This window comes from Poecile atricapillus, chromosome 13 (genome assembly GCF_030490865.1).
Source record: "Poecile atricapillus isolate bPoeAtr1 chromosome 13, bPoeAtr1.hap1, whole genome shotgun sequence".
Classification (NCBI taxonomy): Eukaryota; Metazoa; Chordata; class Aves; order Passeriformes; family Paridae; genus Poecile; species Poecile atricapillus.
In genome coordinates, this window is record NC_081261.1 from 6784797 (window position 1) to 6803722 (window position 18926).

Genomic DNA, 18926 nt, shown 5'->3' on the forward strand with positions numbered 1-18926 from the left:
TCATATCATGGACTCCTCATCATCGTCCTCCTCCATCTCCCGGTCCACCTCGATGGCCGTGTTCTCGTAGCTGGTGATGCCCCCGTATTTCCTCATGTGGACCATCAGGGGTTTGGGGGACTGGCTGCCAGCCAGGCTCGCCACGTACACGCCGGTGCGGTTCTCCTCCAGGGACGGGCCCCAGTCCATGGCCGGCCGGCTGGCTTGCTGGACTCGCTGTGAGGGGACAGGCAGAGGGAGCACAGCCACCCTGCACCCTCCACTTCCCAGGCAGCACCCCACCCACAGCTCCCAGCGCCCTGCTGGCCCCCAGGGACTGAAAGAATCCCCAGTGAGGATGGGATGGGGTCAAAAGCTTGTCCTGAAACCTTTTGGGAAGGCAATCCTGTCTAAGTGTCTTGCTGTGGGGTGGGGAGGTGTCATGGGCTGTGGGTGCTGGTGGTGAGGGCTTACAGGAGCGAGGGGCTAGTGTAGGGCCTGTGCTGTGGGGTTAGAGCCACCCAGACAATGGGTTAGCCTTGGCCAAGGTGGCTCCAGGCCATGCCACAGTGCCCATGGCTGTGTCAAGCCAGGTTACAGCCAGCAAGTGCTCCAGCAGGGGATTGGTACCTGGGGAGGGCACCAAGCTCTGCTCCTCTGCTTTTAACAGCCTGTCGAGAGCAGTGAAGGGCTGGGAAAGCTGTGAGCAGCCAGCAGCTCTGTAACCTGCTCCTGGGAGAAGCCTTTCAGTGCAGGGATCCCATCTGGCCTGCCTGCACAGTCTGGCAGCTGCCTGCCTTGCTGTGTCATTGCTCGTGCCAAGTGGGTGCAAAGTCCCAGGTGCCCATGGCCGCCCCACGCTGGGGACAATGCGATTCCTCACAGGGCACAGCAGGCTCGTTCTGGAGTGGGAATGCACACTGGGCTGCCCCTTGGGCAGCAGTTTTACTCAACATCTGCCTGGCATCATGGGAAGCAGCATGGCTGGAAATGTTTTGGGGTGTGCTGCCTCTCACAGACTGGATGGCAAGGGGGAACGGGCACACACACTTTCTGGAGAGAGGATACAGAGACTTCCAGAGGATACTGACTTGGCAGGGGCTTGTGCTCACTGCTGCATATTTCTGGGGTGCTCTCCAGGCGTGTCAGGCCCCAGTAGCTCCTACCTCCCACAGCGTCCCTTCTTCTTGGAGCACAGCCACCACCATGCCCATTGGAATCATCAGGCAGGAGAGGACTCCCATGAGGATGCCCAAGACCTCTGCCCAGGTGGGGAAGCGGTAGTTGCCATACTCAGAAGGCTGATACTTGACAATGTTATACACCAGCAGAGCCTGTGGGATGGGAAGAAAGTGAGGTTATCCCAGGGGTCTCAAGCCTGGAGATGATGGACACCTCCCAGCAGAAGGATTGTCTCTGGGGCAGGAGATACCAGCAGAGTAACTTATAGCACTGGAAGGTCACCCAGGGATACTGGCACCACCATGGGTTTCCAGCAGCTCAAGCTGAGCAGTTACCATCATTGTTGCCGGGGATAGGACCATCCAGCAGGCTCTGAAGTAGGGCCCTGGTTTGAATCCCAGCATCATGTGGATATCTCGGCAGAACCTCTTCATGCCTGCAGGATGGAGAGGGACTCAGAAGCTTTGATCCCTCCCCCAGAGCCTTGTGCCTGTACCAGGCTGCGCTGATCACAGGCAGTGGTTTGTATCTTCTGCAGCAGTCTCCCCACATCCAGCAGGAGTGGAGCCCAGCTGGTGCTGCCTGAAGGACCAGGTTCAGGACCACCATATCTTTGGAGAGGTGAATCAAGTGATAGCCAAGAAAAAACAGGTGGTGGGAGCAGAGCCTCATGCTCCCCTGTGAGGCTGTTGGTTTCCCCACTGCTCCCTCTAAATCCCTGTCTTCACACAGACAGCACATCCTTCCCTGTGGCCCTGTGGGGACAGGCACCCTTACCATAGACACGTGTCACCACAAGGCAGGTAGTGATCACCACCACCATGAGACCAAAGCCAGCGCTGTAGTCATCCAGGAGGACCAGCCAGTACATCCCACCCTGTGGAGACAAAGCACAGAGGCCAGCATCTCCAGGACCATCATCCCAATAAACCTCCAGCCATGTCCTCTGACTTTTGGGGACCCTGGGAAGGACAGGAGTCAGCAGCCTCAAGAGACATCAGTCTCCTTATGGGGTTGGTGTAGGGATGGGAATAACACTGTGTCACCCCTCACACCTTCTGGAAGCCCAGGCTTGTCTCTCTTTCACCTGGCTGATATGAACACACATGTGAAAACTTGGCCCCTGACCTAAGTTCCCCCTAAAATGAGTCCCTAGTTGGTCCCCACAATGGATCCATCCCCACACCCTCACCTCTGTTGTGAGGATGAGCCCCATCAGGAAGAGGGCGATGCAGATGACAGCTGAGAAGGAAGCTTTCTTTGGCCGCAGGTAGTAGGGGAATTCGTCTGTCACTGCCGTAACGATGGTCTCCATGAATGCAAACTGCATGCACAGGAGGAGAGGGTCCCTGAGCCCTCAGGCTGCCTGGAGTCCACGGCTGCCTCCGTGGGCTCTGTCCTTACCTGGCTGTCCAGGCCCAAGGTTAACAGCATGAAGAAGAACAGGAATGACCAGAATGGAGAAAGGGGGAGCATTGTCATGGCCTGGGGGTACACCACAAATGCCAGACCAGGACCTAGGGGAGGCAAAGGACAGCGGGGTGAAAAGGTGGTGACAGAGCTGGGAATGGGGAGGAGAGGAGAGCTCAGCAGAGCAGCACCGTGGCAGAGACTCGCCAGGACTGTGGCAAGATGGGCAGGAAGGGTCCTGTGGCAGAGGGTGGAGAAACAGCCAGCTCCTTACTCAGACCTTCATTAGACATCATTTGTTACTCAATATTTACACCACAGGAACTTGTCTGCCCCCTTCTCTCCCCCTGGCCAGCTGAGCATCCACCTTCATCCCTTACTCTGACAGTCTCAGGTGCCTTCCATCCTGGAAGGGATGCTCCTCAGCACACCCAGGCAGAGGGGGAAGGGGAAAACATCTTTCTTTGGCCTCACCTGCTTTTGCTACCTGGTTAACAGGGACCCCAAGCTCCTGGGACATGTATCCCAAAACGGAGAAGATGGCAAACCCTGCCAGGATGCTGGTAATGGCATTGCCCAGGGTCACTATGAAGGTGTCCCTACAGAGAAGGAAGAAGATGCTCTGAACATGTTTGCTCCTTCCCACCCCACACCAGTGCCCGGTGCCATTGCCAGCCCCAGGTGCTGTCCTTCAGGGCTTCTCATGGCAAATGCTTTCCAGAGTCAAAAGGAGTATATATTTTATGGATAATACCGTAGGGTTCCTCCAAAGCTTTCTTCCCCCCATGGATGGGATCAGACCAAACGTCCAACACCCATTTCTTTCACTGAACTACACTGGATGTTGGCGACAGGGCACACATGCACAACTCCAGCCTCAAATATCCTCAGCTTTCAGCACCTACAGCCCAGAACTTCTGAGCTCTACTGTGGTGATTAGGAGAATTTTTTCCCACAGATCCCTCTGTTCCTCTCAAGCCTCTACAAACTGCCAGGTATCCCCTCAGTGCAAGGAGCAGAACAAGACTGTGCTGCACCACGTGCCTCTGCTGGTTTGAATCCACCAGCTCAGGTTTTCATGGTGCCCCCAACCCCTAATTTTTACAAGACAGCAGCTGACTCCCACCTGTAGATATTCTGATGGAAGGTGTTGTACGAGGCAAAGGTGAGGAGGCCCCCAAAGCCCACCCCAAGGGAGTAGAAAATCTGCAGGGCTGCCTCGATCCACACCTGGGAGAAAGAAACAGTTCTGAGGAGAGCAGAGCTTTGGAAATCTCCACATGAGGAAGATGGCATTAGAAATCTGCTTCCCCAGAGCCCTGGGCACATCTTCCCCAGCACTCCAAGCATGCACAGCCTATGGGATATTTGCCTTTCCTTGTTCACACTCACCACTTACAGTGGATCAGCTGGCTAATGGAAGGGCTAATAAGAATGTTTTAGGGCCAGCCCAGTGTAATTAAGTGCCCTTGTAAAACTGGGTGGTCTCTTGATGACTACCACTGCTGACCCCCACTCCACATGCTGAGATCTCTTGAGAACAACAGTGAAATCCACCACAGGCACCCATCAGCCCATCACAGGGGCTGGGATGATCCTGCCCATGGTTCTGGTACTCAGGGGAGTCTTGGTGCCATCCCATCCATGCAGAGCCATAAATACGTGCATGGGGTGGGACACATGGGAATAGTGGCCCAGACAAGGTGTGGGACAAAGATTCTTGGTCTAAGATCAACCAAGAGAGCTTTAGGTTAGGGTGTGGCCAGAAAAGACACCTGAGTAAGGGAACTGCCTCTGTTGCATTTAGGAGGTGGCAGGAGAAGGTTCATTTTTGTGTGGTGAATGAATTGCACAACATCCTACTCACCTTGGAAGACAGCAAGTGATCAAACTGGGGTGTGAGGTAAAACTGGATCCCCTTCCAGGCCCCCTCCAAGGTCACACCACGAATGAGCAGCATCACCAGGATGAGGTATGGGAAGGTGGCAGTGAAGTACACGACCTGTGGGAGAGCAGGGCCAGCTGGGAGAGCTGGGAATGAGAGAACAGCATGACTGCTGTCTCCATGCTCTGTCCCTAGGGTGGGACACATCACCCTGGGGTCCTTGGGCTGCAGCAGGACTGGTGTGCCAGCTCTGCTGGTGGCTGAGTGTGCAAGGCATCCCCAAAATATCTCATACCCAATGGATACTGTTTGTGGGTCTCACTTTCCCAGAGGTGCAGAGTCACATGCACTGGTGAGCATCGCTGTAGGTCCCCCACCCAGAGACCAGCCAGTCCTTACCTTGCCAGAGGATTTGACTCCCTTAAGGATGCACAGATAAACAATGGTCCAAGAAAGAAGCAGGCACAGACACAAGTTCCAGCGGATTCTCCCAGGATCCCCAATCCCCGAGCTTCCTTGGATGTGCAGGACATACCGGCTAGGGAGGAAGGAGAGCTGCCAGTGAGCAGCCATGTGCTGCCTTCTTCCAGAGGCCCTCTGACCCTAGAAATGCCTCTGCTGCAAAATAACCTTGTCAACAATCACAGGCACTGGCAGCTCCTTACCAAGCAAACAGGAACAGTTGGAGTGATTTCTCCACCATGTATTAGAGAGCCTGGAAGGGATGCCTGGCATCTTGAGAGCAAATTCCCAGCCATTCCAGACGTGGGATGCATTTTAGTCTAGCATATCTCCAGGCCAGCAAAGCAGTGCTAGAACATGGACACCTCCCACATCCCAAGGGCTAAACTGAGCTGTCACCCACAGCTGAGCACACGAGCCCATCGCTGCAGCCACACCACCAACCACGAGTGAGACCTGCAGCATCTGTGCTGTGAGACGTGCAGATCCTTCACCCCTCATCCCATCCTCTCCCTGACGAGGTTCCAACCACCTCCCCACAGCCGGCTCGGGCTGACCTCGTTACCTCCAGTACTCCTCGCTGGGGCTGACGGTGTTGCTGATGTTGACGGGGAGGGTGTTGTTCCCCGCCTTGATGACGTGGTGGTCCAGGCACAGCTCGGTGTTCCACCAGTTGCCACAGTGCTGCCAGGGCAAGTCGCTTGTGAGGGATGCAAAGAGGTAGAAGAGAACGTAAGCAATGATCATATTGTAGTAAATGGCCACCAAGGAGACGATGAGGATCGTGCCCATGCCAACGCCTGAAGGAAGGAGAGGGTAAAGAAGGATGAGCTGGAGCAGAGCAAAGCACATCCAAAAGCAGGGTCAGACACTGCATCTCAGCAGCCAAATTATCAACCAGTCCAAGGTTCACCGGCTGAGGAGCCTCTTATGGCCATTATAACATCTGGACATGCTTTCTCTTGATGGTCTCTTGCCTCATACAAAAAAAACTTTGCACCAGCTTAATGCTGAGAATAAAAGTATTTGATTTGAACTTGTTTTTTTTTTTAATGCTTTATTCTTACCTTTGTTTTTAACAGGTATTGCTTAGCTTTCATGCTCTATTTTGTACAATAGATGGCTTAATAATCTTCATATCATTTCTAGAGCTGGTCATGCTATCCAGAGCCCTCAAAGACTGACCAATCTCATGCACATCCTGTGGCTACTAAAACAGCTAACTCAAAATTCCAGCCTGACACACCTTCCCCAGGTTATTTTGATTCCATCAAGAGCTTTGAGGATCATGGGATGCTACTGGTGGTGCATGTTCTCATCAAAGAGCTCTTGAAGAGGTCCCTCAGAGGCTCTGAACTTCACTCACGCACCTTTAAAGAGAGGGCTTATCTTCCAGACTGCGAGTGGCCCTAGGCTGGAGAACTGGCCAAGTGACAGCTCCATGAAGAAGATGGGGATCCCACAGATGGCTAGCATGATGAAGTAAGGAACCAAGAAAGCTCCTGCAAGAAAAAAAAATAAGAGAAAAAAAAAATCCTGGAAGTAATACAAAACAAACACCTAAAGCCCAGCTGTGACAGGGAATAAAGCTCATTCAATATGTGTGGCTCTGAGGGATCTACATCAAAATCAGGAAGATAGGGAGGAGCAAGAGCTCACTGTTAGTGCAGGAGAAAGGAGCTGTAATTCGCCAAGTGCTGTGCTTCCCCTCTGCTCCCAACTCTTTTCTCTTTGAATCTTTCACAAACATCATGAAATTCTCCAGTTATTATTGCTCTGGGAGAAATTGAACCAGGATTTTTCACCATCACCCGGGGCTCTTGAATTGCAAAAGGTTCAATTCCTCCTCTGATAGCTGGAAAGTATTTGCTGACCCAGCTGAGTCCTGGAGGACACCAGACCAAGAAACTGCTGGACACCAGGAGAGCTGGTGTGTGATTCAGCATGGAGACAGGGGTTTGTCCAAGGCCAGGAATGCAGACATGGGCTTGCAAGTCCCTTCCAGACATGGATACAGGTGGTGAAAGTCCTAAACAAGCATGGGGAGGGCAGGAGGAGGCTTCACCCCATAAAAAGTGTCACTTTCCAGCCCTAGAATGGGGAAGGAAATTCTGTATTCTCAGGAATATTCTATCAGCCCAGGTCAGTGGGTGGGAGACTGACTGCTGCAAAGGATGCCCAAGTACCTCCTCCATTGGTGTAAGCCCTGTAGGGAAACCTCCAGACGTTCCCAAGGCCCACGCAGTATCCGATGCAGGAGAGGAGGAAATCCAGCCGCCCTGTCCAGTTCCCTCTGTCCTCTGGGCACTCGGAGCCCAGGTCCCCATCCTGGCTGCTGGGGCTTACCAGGAGATCTGGTGTCACTGGCTGAGTGAGGGACCAGGGTATGGGAGAGGGCAGACAGGGGTTGAGCAAGGAAGAAAAACAGAGAATGAAGAATGGGAGAGAGGGAAGGAGTGCCAAGAACTCACGAGTGAATTTGTGACCCCAAGCCACAGCATTGACACTTGTCCCTTGGGAACACCCTGTCCCAGCAACTCTCTGTTCCCCACCTCAGGCAATGCCCTGCTCTGCCACTGAGGAAACAAAAGGAATAAATGTGATCCCACTTGTCCAGAGCTCCCCTGGGAAAGGTAGGATTGTCCCAGTTCTTTCTGGGAAGGTTCACCAGGACCCAACTGCAACCCCAGGTTCCAGAGACATCCTTTCAGGGGATCACAATGAACTTTCTGGATCTATGGGCATGAGGACAGCAGGAGAACCACTGTGGCATGCCAGGGAGCGTGACACCCAGCCCCGTGTGTGCTGCCATGCCAGGCACTCGCTGGCTGCCATTAATCGCGCTGTGCATTTTTCACACTTTTCCAACTGGCAAATCCTGCACTGTGGGAATTTACTGATACTCCCAGTTGTCCCTGCTGAGATGAGAGACCTCCTTCCAGAATTCCTAATGTGCTCTGGATCAATGCAGCACAGGCAGGGCACTAACCCATTCCCTTCCTCCCCACTGCCTCAGCTCTGCAAGTGGAAGTGTGAGTCCTGCAATCCATTTGGGCTGGGGTGATGCACCAGGAGGGCACCTCCATGTTTGTATGGGTGTACATCAGGTTTGTAGTGAGGTGTTCAGTCTGAATTCCTCCAATTTCCTGACCTCAGGAGAACAGGGAAAGCATCCCCACTGACTCCAGAACTGAAAGCCTGAGCGAGCAGCTGCCAGATGAGATTCCATCACAGATACACCCACAGCAAATCCAGGCAGCACAAAGGGGTGGAATGAGGATCCTGTCCCTGTGCCACCAGGTGTTTCTGTGCCCTGGCATGGGACTTGATCATGTTTGTCTTGAGGCACAGGAGGATTCTGATGTCTCTGCTGACAAAGTACCAGGACCAGGGCAGGAGGAGCCCATTTGGGAGCCTTCTCTTCTCGGACTCTCTGAAGAAGCAGCCATCTCCCTGTCCTTGTTCATAATCATAGAGAACAAACCCACGAGATGCGGTTGAGGGAGAGAGTCCTGGGTTTGGGGGGATCAGCCAGAAGGAGTTGTGGGTCTCCTGTACCAGTGTGCACTGGTGCTCAGAGCCTGCAGCAGACCCCAGTCCCCAGGAGGCCAGAGCTGGATCAGAGCTCAGTGCTGCCCTTTCACAGCCTCAGGGAAGGTGGCAGCCACCTCCTCTCCTCTCCAGCTGGACTGGACTGGAGGACGCTCCTGCTGCTGGTTCCCATGGAGACACCGAGCGATGCTGAAGGAGAGGGCTGCCAGCTCCCACCCTGCACAGGGTGCACCCCAAACCCCCAGCTGCTGGCACTGCAGACCCCAAAGGCACCAAACACAGAGGCAAACTCCTCCCCATCCCCACCTGATGCACAAACACCTTGAGGGACAGGACAAAGGCAAACTCTTCCTGAGCCAACCTGAAATGTACAGCTCCAGCAAAGCTGTTTCACCAAAATCCTCTGTGAAAAGCCCACGCCTGCTGGGTGCCACTGTCACAAGGCAAGGGCCAGAAGAAAAAGTCGGAAATACACAGGCTGACAAGTCAAAATATGACCCAGATGTAATATTGTTGCTATAAAACTGTCTCTACCTGGCAGCACTCCTGCAGTTGTTCAGCACAGCTCTGAGGTTTAACAACACCTCCAGGCCATGGCACTACCTGCTAATTAGCTCAGCACACACAGTGTGTGACCCAGAGCTGTCTGTGCTGGCAGGGGATGGGCAGGCTGCTCAGAGCTCCCTCCCAAAGATTTCAGCACCTAAAACCTGTATTCACAAAGATCTCTGCCAGGCAGGGGCCATCACAGCTGGGTCTTCCTCCTGCAAAACAATGCTTCCCAGTCCATCACACTGGCTGGGGAGCTCTTGTTTTCCATGTTTGAATCACAGAAAACCCGCAAGCAGGGATGCTGGGAGATCATTAACTCCTGTTGCCTAATTCCTGCATCTCTGTCTGAATCCTAAACATCTGCAGGCGGGCACAGGTAGAGCTGCAAGATCTCATTACATGCGGCTGTCTGCCCATGAAATGTAACACAGAAATCAACATGGAAGCAATAACAGGAAATGAAAGGAACCAATGGGACCTTTTTCAAACTGTAAATGGCTTGGTCCTCATCTCAGTCACCATTTCAAGGGCCACGGGATGTAGTTTGCCACTTGTGTCTCAATAACGACTGCCTCCCTTGTTAATATCTTTATCTGGAGCTCTACAGCTCAAATTTAGGACCCCAGCTTGAACTTGAGCTTGATCAGATCAGAAAGCAGAGACCACTCAAGTGTCAGATAAACCCAAAGGACAATGTCAGTTGTCCCCATTGGGCAAGCTGAGGAGATACAGGTCAGGGATGCTGCTGGAAAACACACACAAAAGCGGCTCCCTGACTGCAATGCTCAAAATTCCCCCAAATCCCAGCCTTTCCATAGAAATCACAGAAAAACTGGCCTATTTGCCTGAGTTGAAATGAATTACAAAGCACAACATTTAAGGCTTCCAGCTCATCTTTGTCCCAAATTGCATAGAGAAGCACATCTCCCTTCTTCTGACTGCTGGAAATCTCACACACCAGCTTGATTCTAGAGCTTTTTTTTTAGAATTAATGCTCTCTTTCAGGCTCTGTCTTAACAGGAATTCTCTTTTACAGCAGCAGCTGAAGTGCTCCAGTGCTCCAGTATTGCTCTAGAGCTTTCCACCATCAGCTGCCATCCTACAAGCCGGGCTCCCATCTTGCAGATATAAACAGATGGGGACTAACAGCTCCCTTGGCAACCACGGCCTCTTTGAACACAGCATCACTTTTCATTATTCACCAAAAGATGCTCCCAAAAAAGTCAGCAAAGCAAAGGTCACCGAGAAGAAAAAGCACTTTAGTCTCTGCCAAGATAAGAGCTCAGGTCTGTAAGGAAATGGCTCTGTGCTAATTATTTTCTCTAAACCAATTTACTTAAACCAAAACTCAGCTGTATCTGAGTGAGAAAACTTCAGCCAGATCAAAGGTATGTTTTCATCCTATTTTGTCTCCTTTCGAGCTGGCATTGTGGGGTTATTTTGTCAGTGTTTTGTGCGTGGATCACAGCCTTTGAGCAAGAGAAATACCACCCAGCACCAGATTTCTCCCCTGCAGGTCTGAGCACAGTGAGTCTCTAAAGTGTGAGTCACTTCAGATTAGTTTGAATTGCTTGTTAATCTCTGAGAGAAAAAAAAATCTTAAAAAGGCATAAAAATTAATTCAAATGCTATATCACTTAGAAAACAAAGTAAATAAAGCACTGCCATGGTGAGGAAGAGCCCCTGGAAGGGCTGCACTGACCCTGGGTGACCCCAGCCCAGGCTCACAGCCAATGCCATGAGAGGGAGCAAGTGATGGTGGAGCCAGCACAGGGAGGTTGGAGGTGGCTGAGGCTGAAGCAAACTCATTACAGCAATGTCCAAAGTGCAGGGAGTATGCACAGATACAAACATTCCTTGTGTTTCATCTGGAAACACCAGGGAAGTTTCAAAGTTTGTGGCAGGCAGAGGAGGGCAGTGGCTCAGATAGGAAGATGCTGCTCAGCAACCTGGCCAGGTATGGGAAGGAACAGCATGACCCATGGCTCCCACCACTGGCTCCAGTGGGATTTAGTTCATTTCTACCAAATAAATCCCAAAGAAAACAATCAAATAAATGAAAACAACCACTCAGCTCTTCTAGGAATACTGTTATGCAAAAATCAACCTGAAATCCTTAGAGTCTGAAAAAGGTCTCCTCTAATCAAGAGGTATTTCTATATGTCTAAAATATGTCTGGTAACAAGGTTTCAAACTCCAGCTCACCAATGGGAAGTGGATCACAATGAGAGGAAGAGGAGGCTGTCAGGGTCCTGGGTGGGTGCTGCAGTGGGGATGGGCACATCTTTTCATCAGCCACCAGCAGTTCCAGGCAAGCCCAATGCCAATGTTGGACATGGTGGTCCCAAGGGGGCTGTGAGCACCAGTTCCTCCATCTGAAGCTCACCAATAGTAGTTTTGGGTAATGAAGAGGGCTCTGAGCAGCACTGGGAATGGGGAAAGTAACTCCAGAGACATCTGCTTTCCATCCCAACTGATCACCACGGGACTAAATGAATTCCTGAATAAATGCTAAAGAGGGTCACCAGCATCAAGTAACTCAGAAAGGCATTGGAAGGGGCAAAGACCACTTTTAATGGATCTTGCAGTCACAAAGCCATCTGGAAAAGCAATTTATAGCAAAGAGGAAGAAGGAGAAGAGCTGAATGATGCCTCCAAACATGAGTGGAGAAATAGGCTGTCAAGGCCTGCTGGCTGTCACCAGGATACTGCTGGGTTTTTTACGTCATTTCCCAATATCCTAGGAATTTCCTGGCAGGGATGAAACTCTCCTGGATTTTCGTTCATCTCAACAGAGTCAACCTGTCCAGTGTTCAATGGGCATGGTTCGGCACAGGGTGTAGCTGAAGAGGCTCCCAGCCCTGGGTCACTGTCTGGGATGCTCCAGGAAGGGCTGAGCCATTCAGCAGCAGCACATGCCCATGGTGGAGATGTGGCTGACACATCTCTGCCACCCTGCTCCACCGTGTCCCCAGGGAAAGGACTCAGTCCCCACGGTGAGGGGAAATGGCAACTCAGACTGGCAAGAGCAAAGCAGCAGGGGAGAGGAGCCTAGCATGGGAAAGCCTGACAGCTGGGTTTAAAAAGGGCTTCCAGCAGGATGTAAAAAGGGTTTGTAGCTCTGCCAGCTCTGCCTTGAACCCCGAGTTCAGTGTCCAGCTGACCCCACATCACCAGCACCTCTTTAAATCCCACGGAGGAGGATGAGGAGGCAATCCGAGCTGCAGGTGGGAAAGGCAGTGCCCAGCTCCCTGTGACCATCCCGCGGGAGGGACCCCATCCCGGGCAGTCCCCGGGGTGCCAGGCTGGGGGGCTCTGCCCCCGGTGCCACCCACGGCGCCCGGCCAGACACGGCATGAGCCACCCACCGCCGGCAGCACCTGCGGCAGGGGAGGGGGAACACAGCGGTGCCTCCCGCTCAGGAGGAGCGCTGGGCACGAAATGCCCCATCCCGCTGCCCACGATCTCGCTTTGGCCCGAGCACGAACACTCTTCCCTAATGCCCCACTAATCCCTGTCGCCTGCCCACGAAGGCTCCCGGGGACGGGATGCGGGGCGATGGGCAGGACTCCCCCGCTCCCAGCCCGGGGTTATCCTTGCTCCCTCCGCCAGCCCTGGGGTACCCTCGCTGCTGGCCGGGGGTACCCCTGGTCCCCTGCTCCTGTCCCTGGGGCATCCCCGCTCCCGGCTCTCACCTTCCGAAGATGCTGCTGCCGAACGTGCTTCATCCTAGACCCTGTTGCTATGCGCTCCCCGCTCCGACACTTTTCGTCTCGCTCTCTCCGGCGCTGGGGAGGGCGAAGGGAGAGCCAGGAAACGATGGCACGGAGGGGTGGGCACCCACCTGCTGCCGGGGAGAGCTGGGGACGTGAGGAGAGAGGCTGAAGGAAAGGTTTGCCTTGGGTGGAGGATGGCTGCGTGCGGAGCAGGGAGGGAGGAGAGAGGTCTGTCTGTCAAAAGCACTCCAGACGGGGAAAGGGGGGCTCCGGGACCTCAGCCCCCCACCCGCACAGCGAGGGGAACGGCTGCTGCCTCACTCGTGCCACAAATGCATCAGGTACCCCTAGGGAAGGGCCTGACTTTGGGGTCACTGTCACTGAGCACACCCCATGTAGTGACGGCAGCAGATGTCAGAAGCTCGCAGCACCTTCCTTGTCTGGTTCTGAGATGGTTTTCCTGTGGCAGGACACAGCTGGAGCTTGCACAGATGGGAAGTGATGGTTCCCCATGATGCCTGAGCCCAGCCCTCAGTCCAGGGGAGGGGGATGCTCCACAGCCATCAGTCCCTTTGGGTAGGACCAGCACATCCCACCACACTGAGGGCAAGAGCAATCCCTGGGCAGTCCCCAGGGTGAGCATCTGAGCCCAGCATATCATGGCCCCAGTGCTGGAGCACAGGTCACGTCTCCAGGGTCCAGATGTCCCTGTTTGAGTCAGCAGTGGGATACTGGAGCCCCAGAGCCCAGAGAGACGCTGGCTTTTCACCCTCATACTCAGTCAAATTCCCAGTGAGGTGACAGAGCTGGTCTGTGCCTTCTCCTCCTGCTTTCATGGTGGAAATGTCTCCCATGTGTCTGTGAGAAAGGACAACACCACATGCTCCAGGGCCACCGTGGGACCAGGACAGCTCTGGACTCACAGTGATAATATCCACTCTTTCCCATGATAATATCCACTTCACCCCTGGACTGTGCCCAGTGCTCTGACACTGGATGTGTCCCTTTTCCTTGCAAGTGCTCTACAGGCTCCAGCCTGAGCCAAACCTCTGCCCAGATGCTTTACTGAGGTTTAAGGTGAGTGAACAGCACTGGGGATGAGGAGGACAATGACAGGGCTGGAACAGAGAGAACTCAGCCTGCCTGATGTAAAAGCAAATCTCCAGGACATCTAATGGCAGTTGTGCTCCTACAGCCCTCTAAGCACTTCTGAAAATTTTCCCTGAAAGGAAAGATATCCTCAGCATAAAGGCACATTTCTGTAGGAGTCCAACACAATGAAGTGGCTCAGCATTTGCACAATGGGTCCTTCAGAGCTAATATTTACCTGGATTTCCCAGGGAAAGGAGGAAAGAGCAAAACTACATTACCCAACAAACATGTCTTTTCACACACTCACAGCTTCCTCAAAAATAAAAGTGTCTTTGGGAATTCATCCAGCCTGGTTTAACCTGCCTTGGACTTGCCCATCAGTTCTCCCTCTCCCAGATGCTGGCTGGGAATGCTGAGCCTGGAGCTGGCCAGGCTGATGGCCAGGGGCTGCATCAAGCACTGTTCCTACCTCAGCCTTCATGCAGGGCAGGGATGCTTTGTTTGCCTCTCATGCCACTGCAATCTGAATCATCCCTTTTAGACCTTTTCCCTGGGATCCACCTAAAGATAGACATCCCATGGCCACCACCATGTCATGGGAGGGGAGAGCTTGGTGCCACCTTATTACAGCTGTCCCAGCCCCATAGCACCCTGATCTCTACACAAACCATTCAGCACTCCTGGGCAGATTTCATGGCCTCATCTTCTTGTGCCCTGGACAGTATTTTTCATTAGAGACACCCAGGGCTGATGGTGCCCTGAAATATCCATGTTGATACCACTTCATCTGGGATGCTCTGTACCTGGAACTCGCTTTTCTGGTTTGTCTGGTGCTGCTGTGATAGCAGCACATTGCATGGGATCACCAGGGAGTAGATGTCTCACCTCAGGCACCTGGGATGCTCCAGCTTAGCACTGCAGGGCTGGACCAAGTCTTGCATTGCCCTGGAGCTGGCAAGAAATGCACTTCATGGAACAGCACACACCAGAGGCAGTAATAGCCAGAGGGATCAGCTAGGGACCCCAGAAATGCCAGGAGAGGACAGGGCCGTGCTCAACTGTCCCCATGCCCTGATCACCAAGGGGCTGGCACTAGGTAGCACACACAGAGCTTGCAAGCATGTTCTAGCCAGCTTTGTTTTCTCCCACTCCACCTCTGAGCCACCCCCTGGGACACCAAGTAAACCTTTCCCTTCTCATGGGCCAAAGCACAGCGCACATCCTCCACCCCAATGCAGCACTGACAGACACTGGCACTGTTTTTGTCTTTGTGAGACACTGGAGGGCAAGGAGAGGACAGAACACAGGCTGGGGAAACACCCCTGCCCACCCTGCCTGGGCAGCCCACACACATCCGGGTGGCAGCCGCCTGGGAAGAAATGAGAAGGTGGCTGGCAGCAGGATGGGACCGTGCCCAGATCTGCGCCGCAGACACGAGGAAGGCGGCAAGGCAGCGGTGCTCTGGTTAGTCACTGCTGGGATGTGTGCCATGCTGGAGGCTGCTGGCAGGATGGGTGCTCTCGGCCACCTGCTGTACGTGGCCTTATTTTGATGATAGTTTCAAGATTTCTCCAAGGAAGGGTAAAGCTGGGCACTGGGAGCTGATGGAAAGTGCAGGGGGAGGAGCAGGGATGAGCTATGGGAACCTGTAAAGGACAGCCCCTAGGGTCCCCTGGCTATGGGGGCAGGCTGTCCCCATAAGGGCCAGGTCCCATGTGAGACACGTGGCTCGGAGGCAGCCGCAGCAGCTGCTAAAACCAGGTGTTCTTCACCTGCCGGGGTGAAACCATTGAGGTGACACGTGTCCAGGAGGTTTGAGCCAAAGGTTCCAGAGCTGCTGGGGACATGGTGTCTGCCAGCCCCTTTCCTGTCACAGGGAGGGCCCTGCATGGCTCACCCATCCCTGCCCAAACGGCAGATGCAGGGCGCAGGGGAGGACATGGGAGGGGGAACAGAGCAGATGCATTTCGTCACCCGGTCAAGGGGCGTGTGTGTGTGTAGGGGGAAGGGGTGGCTGGGTGTGTGGGTGCATTTATTGCCTCTTCCCGCCAGCGCCGGCTCCCTGTGCACACACGGGTGGCAGGGACCCAAGGGCACAGCCCACGGCTCCCTGGACTTTTACCCTGCTGTGCAAACAGGCAGGCGCCAGATTAGGGTATCAGTTGGAATTTCATCCTGTCAACGGCACCCGCAGCCTCTCTGGGCAGGCAGTGGAGCATCTTCCCAGCCCCTCATCTCTCTGCCAGCCACCCAGCACCACAGGTGAATTTGGGAGATGCACATTTCACCCCCACCAGGACTCTGCTCCCCTCCCCACTGCTGTCTGCAGGCAACAGTGCTGGGGCAGGATCCCACTGCTGGTCTCCACATGGCAATGGCAAAATTGGACACCAAAAGCAGCCAAAGCCCAGTGTGGGGGGATGAGTGTGGGGACCATGGGGACCATGCTGGAGTCTGCAGACAGAAGCAGCTCCAGTTTCCCCAGTCCAGCCCAGCTCTTCAGGCAGGTGCCTGATTCAGTCTCATGCCTTTCCTGTATGGCACCAGCTCCATTGCATTTGCATCCTCCTGCCTGTCTTAGTTCCCAATTCCCGTTTCCTTGCAGGGGTGCATGAGGTGGTTCTCCTGTGCCATGGGCAGCCTGGCACCATGCTGGTGAGTGCAGGGTCACCAGGGTGCAGCAGTAGGTGCAGCCTCTGTTGAAATTGCAGGAAGAAACACTTTGCTCTGTCCCTCTCTCAGCAATGCCACCTCATCCTGTTCCCACTCCTCCATCTCCTCCACCCATGAGGACTTTATCCTGCTTCAGGTGTCCCTCCATAGGCAGCTGCCCTGCCCTGGCACCTCAACACACCCCACACAACGCATGGCACTGGGAAGAGTTCTGGGGCTGGAGGAGCCATTTGGGACAGGGATCTGAGGCCAGCCCCTTGCTCAGTGTTCTGCTAGACAAGGGGAACACTGATGGGATGGAGAAGGGAGAGTGTCAGGCATTAATGCCAGCTGTCCCAGGCACTATCTCACATCCTCATTCTCTGTTTATTCATCTTGGACAAGGAGGATATTCAGCCCATCTACAGCCATAAAGTGAGATTAGAGACCAGGAGGCACCAATGGGAGGCGGCCACATCCATGGGCAGCTGGCCTTGTTCTTTGGCCTCTGCCAGCCCAACAATGGCCTCACCCTCTCCCCTGTCTCCAGTGCTGTGAGTTTGCAGCCATTGTGTCACCCAGCACTGCTGGTGCCAAAGGAGTGAGATGTGGCAGTGCTGAGCCATGATACGAGCCATGCCACTGCCAGCAGTGCCCCTGTGGGTCAGGCACACTGTGTGCTACAGGAACAAGGCTCAAGATGCCCTTCCCAACCCTGGCTGTGCCCGGGACCATCAGCGCTGGTGCGACCCCAAAGCCAGCACCCTCCCCTGCCACAGCGCCACGGGTCAGGAATGACAGCAACAAACCTGTGTCACACAGGATTCCTGCTTGTTTTTATTTTCACTGATGCCTAAAAAATAAAAAGGAAAACCAGTTCTGCCTTATGTACACAAAAACTGAGCTGAAGTCCTGGGTAGATGCAAACATTTGTCCTCGTCACCGAGTGCACCAGGTAACAGTGGCCGTGGGAAGTGTCACTGGCAGGAGGGAGACCCAAAGCCTTTGAGAGCTGGAGCAGAGCAGTGGACACAGTGAGATAACAGGAACCCACTTGGAAAAGCCACAGCACACCTGGGGATTTTGTGTTCTGGGGGCTGGGAGTGATGGGGGCTGGCAGTGCACAGTGTGGCCAAGGGAAATGAGGCACAAGCAGTGCCTGCTGGGATGTGAGGGTGGTCTTCAGGCAGCAGGGACATGTCTGCTGCTCCATCTTCCCAGAGCTTGGAGGAAAAATGCTGAGAAATTTCACACAAGCCACCATGCAAGGCTCATGCTCCCTCATCCCTGTCTTGGTCTTTGGAACTACAGCTGAAGAGCGTGTGATGGAGCCCTGAGAAGGAGCCACAGACCCTCCTGTGTTCCAGCTGGGCCTATGCAATGGTCAAGACTCAGCAGGATGAAGGGAATTCTCAGCTGCAGTTCACCAGCAGGAATGGATGGGGTCTAGCTAAATGGCCTAGGGAACACAGTGGGTGAGAGGAGTGCAGTGCATGGAGGAGCAGGGAGACAGGGAGGACAAAAGCTGTAGTTGTGATCTGTTCCAAACAAAATAGGAAAAGAAATGCTTCTCTATCTTTCTGTAAACCACCTCTCCATCACCTGACATCAGGGCACATCCAGTCATTTCTTGCATGCCTGAGGAGGCCCCTGCCCACATGGCAGCAGTTACTGTGCTCCCTTGGATCAGCACCCAAAGCTTTCCCAGTACTGGCCCTTTTGGACAGCCTGGGGCTGGTTCTTGGACCCTGTTCCAATGGCAAACCTTCTGTTTTCCTTCCCTTCCCCATGGAAGGGCTCAGCAGGGTGGTCTGCCCCAAATCTGCCTGTGCTGGGCACACTTCTGTCCTCTCCCTGTGCACCAGGGAGGGTGTGGAACAGCCAGGGGAACCAGGGCTGCCAGAGATGCCTCTCCATGGCTCCGTGTGGCTGCAGGGGCAGGGCTGGGGATGCAGGGTTGGGCACTGCCAGGGTCACTGGGGACAAGGGTGGGGATGTTCAGGTACTCTTGTCAAGGATGTGCTCCAGCTTGCCACCATCACTGTGGTTTGAAGGGCTCCCATGTCACATCCTACAGCCGAGGGTCTTGCCTGGTCCCCAGAGCCCAGAGCTCAGCCCTCCTCACCTCACTTCCCAGGAGACCAGCTCAGCAGAAATTCATTTGAGTCCAGCCAGGTCTTTTTTCTGTTTCAGTCTTGTTCGAACTGCCCTAAAGCACCAGGCAGCTGGATTGCCAGGAACACCAAAGGAAGCAGCTGGAGCACCAAAGGAAAGCTCTCTTCCACTATCACCCCCTTCCTTCTGCTGACATCAGGACCTTGCCGTGGGCTACAAAGACCAGAGACCAAACCAGTGTGTGGTTCCTATGGGAGAGCAGTACCTAGCCCATGTTTTTTACACAGGGGAGAGCCCACCAGTCCCTTGGGAAGGCCCCAGTGCCACCT

At 53.9% G+C, this 18926-nt stretch overlaps 1 protein-coding gene across 1 annotated transcript; it reads right to left on the bottom strand.

The window, feature by feature from the left end:
- Nucleotides 1-12780, bottom strand: SLC6A7 (solute carrier family 6 member 7). Its single transcript, XM_058848708.1, has 14 exons — nt 12718-12780; nt 7105-7285; nt 6289-6420; nt 5484-5718; nt 4856-4994; nt 4439-4573; nt 3698-3801; nt 3046-3170; nt 2566-2678; nt 2354-2485; nt 1939-2038; nt 1497-1597; nt 1146-1313; nt 1-216 (listed from the first exon to the last, which is right to left on the bottom strand). The coding sequence occupies exons 1-14, from the start codon at nt 12748-12750 to the stop codon at nt 1-3; spliced, it is 1914 nt and encodes a 637-aa protein (XP_058704691.1). The 5' UTR covers nt 12751-12780.
- Between the last annotated feature and the right edge of the window lie 6146 nt (nt 12781-18926).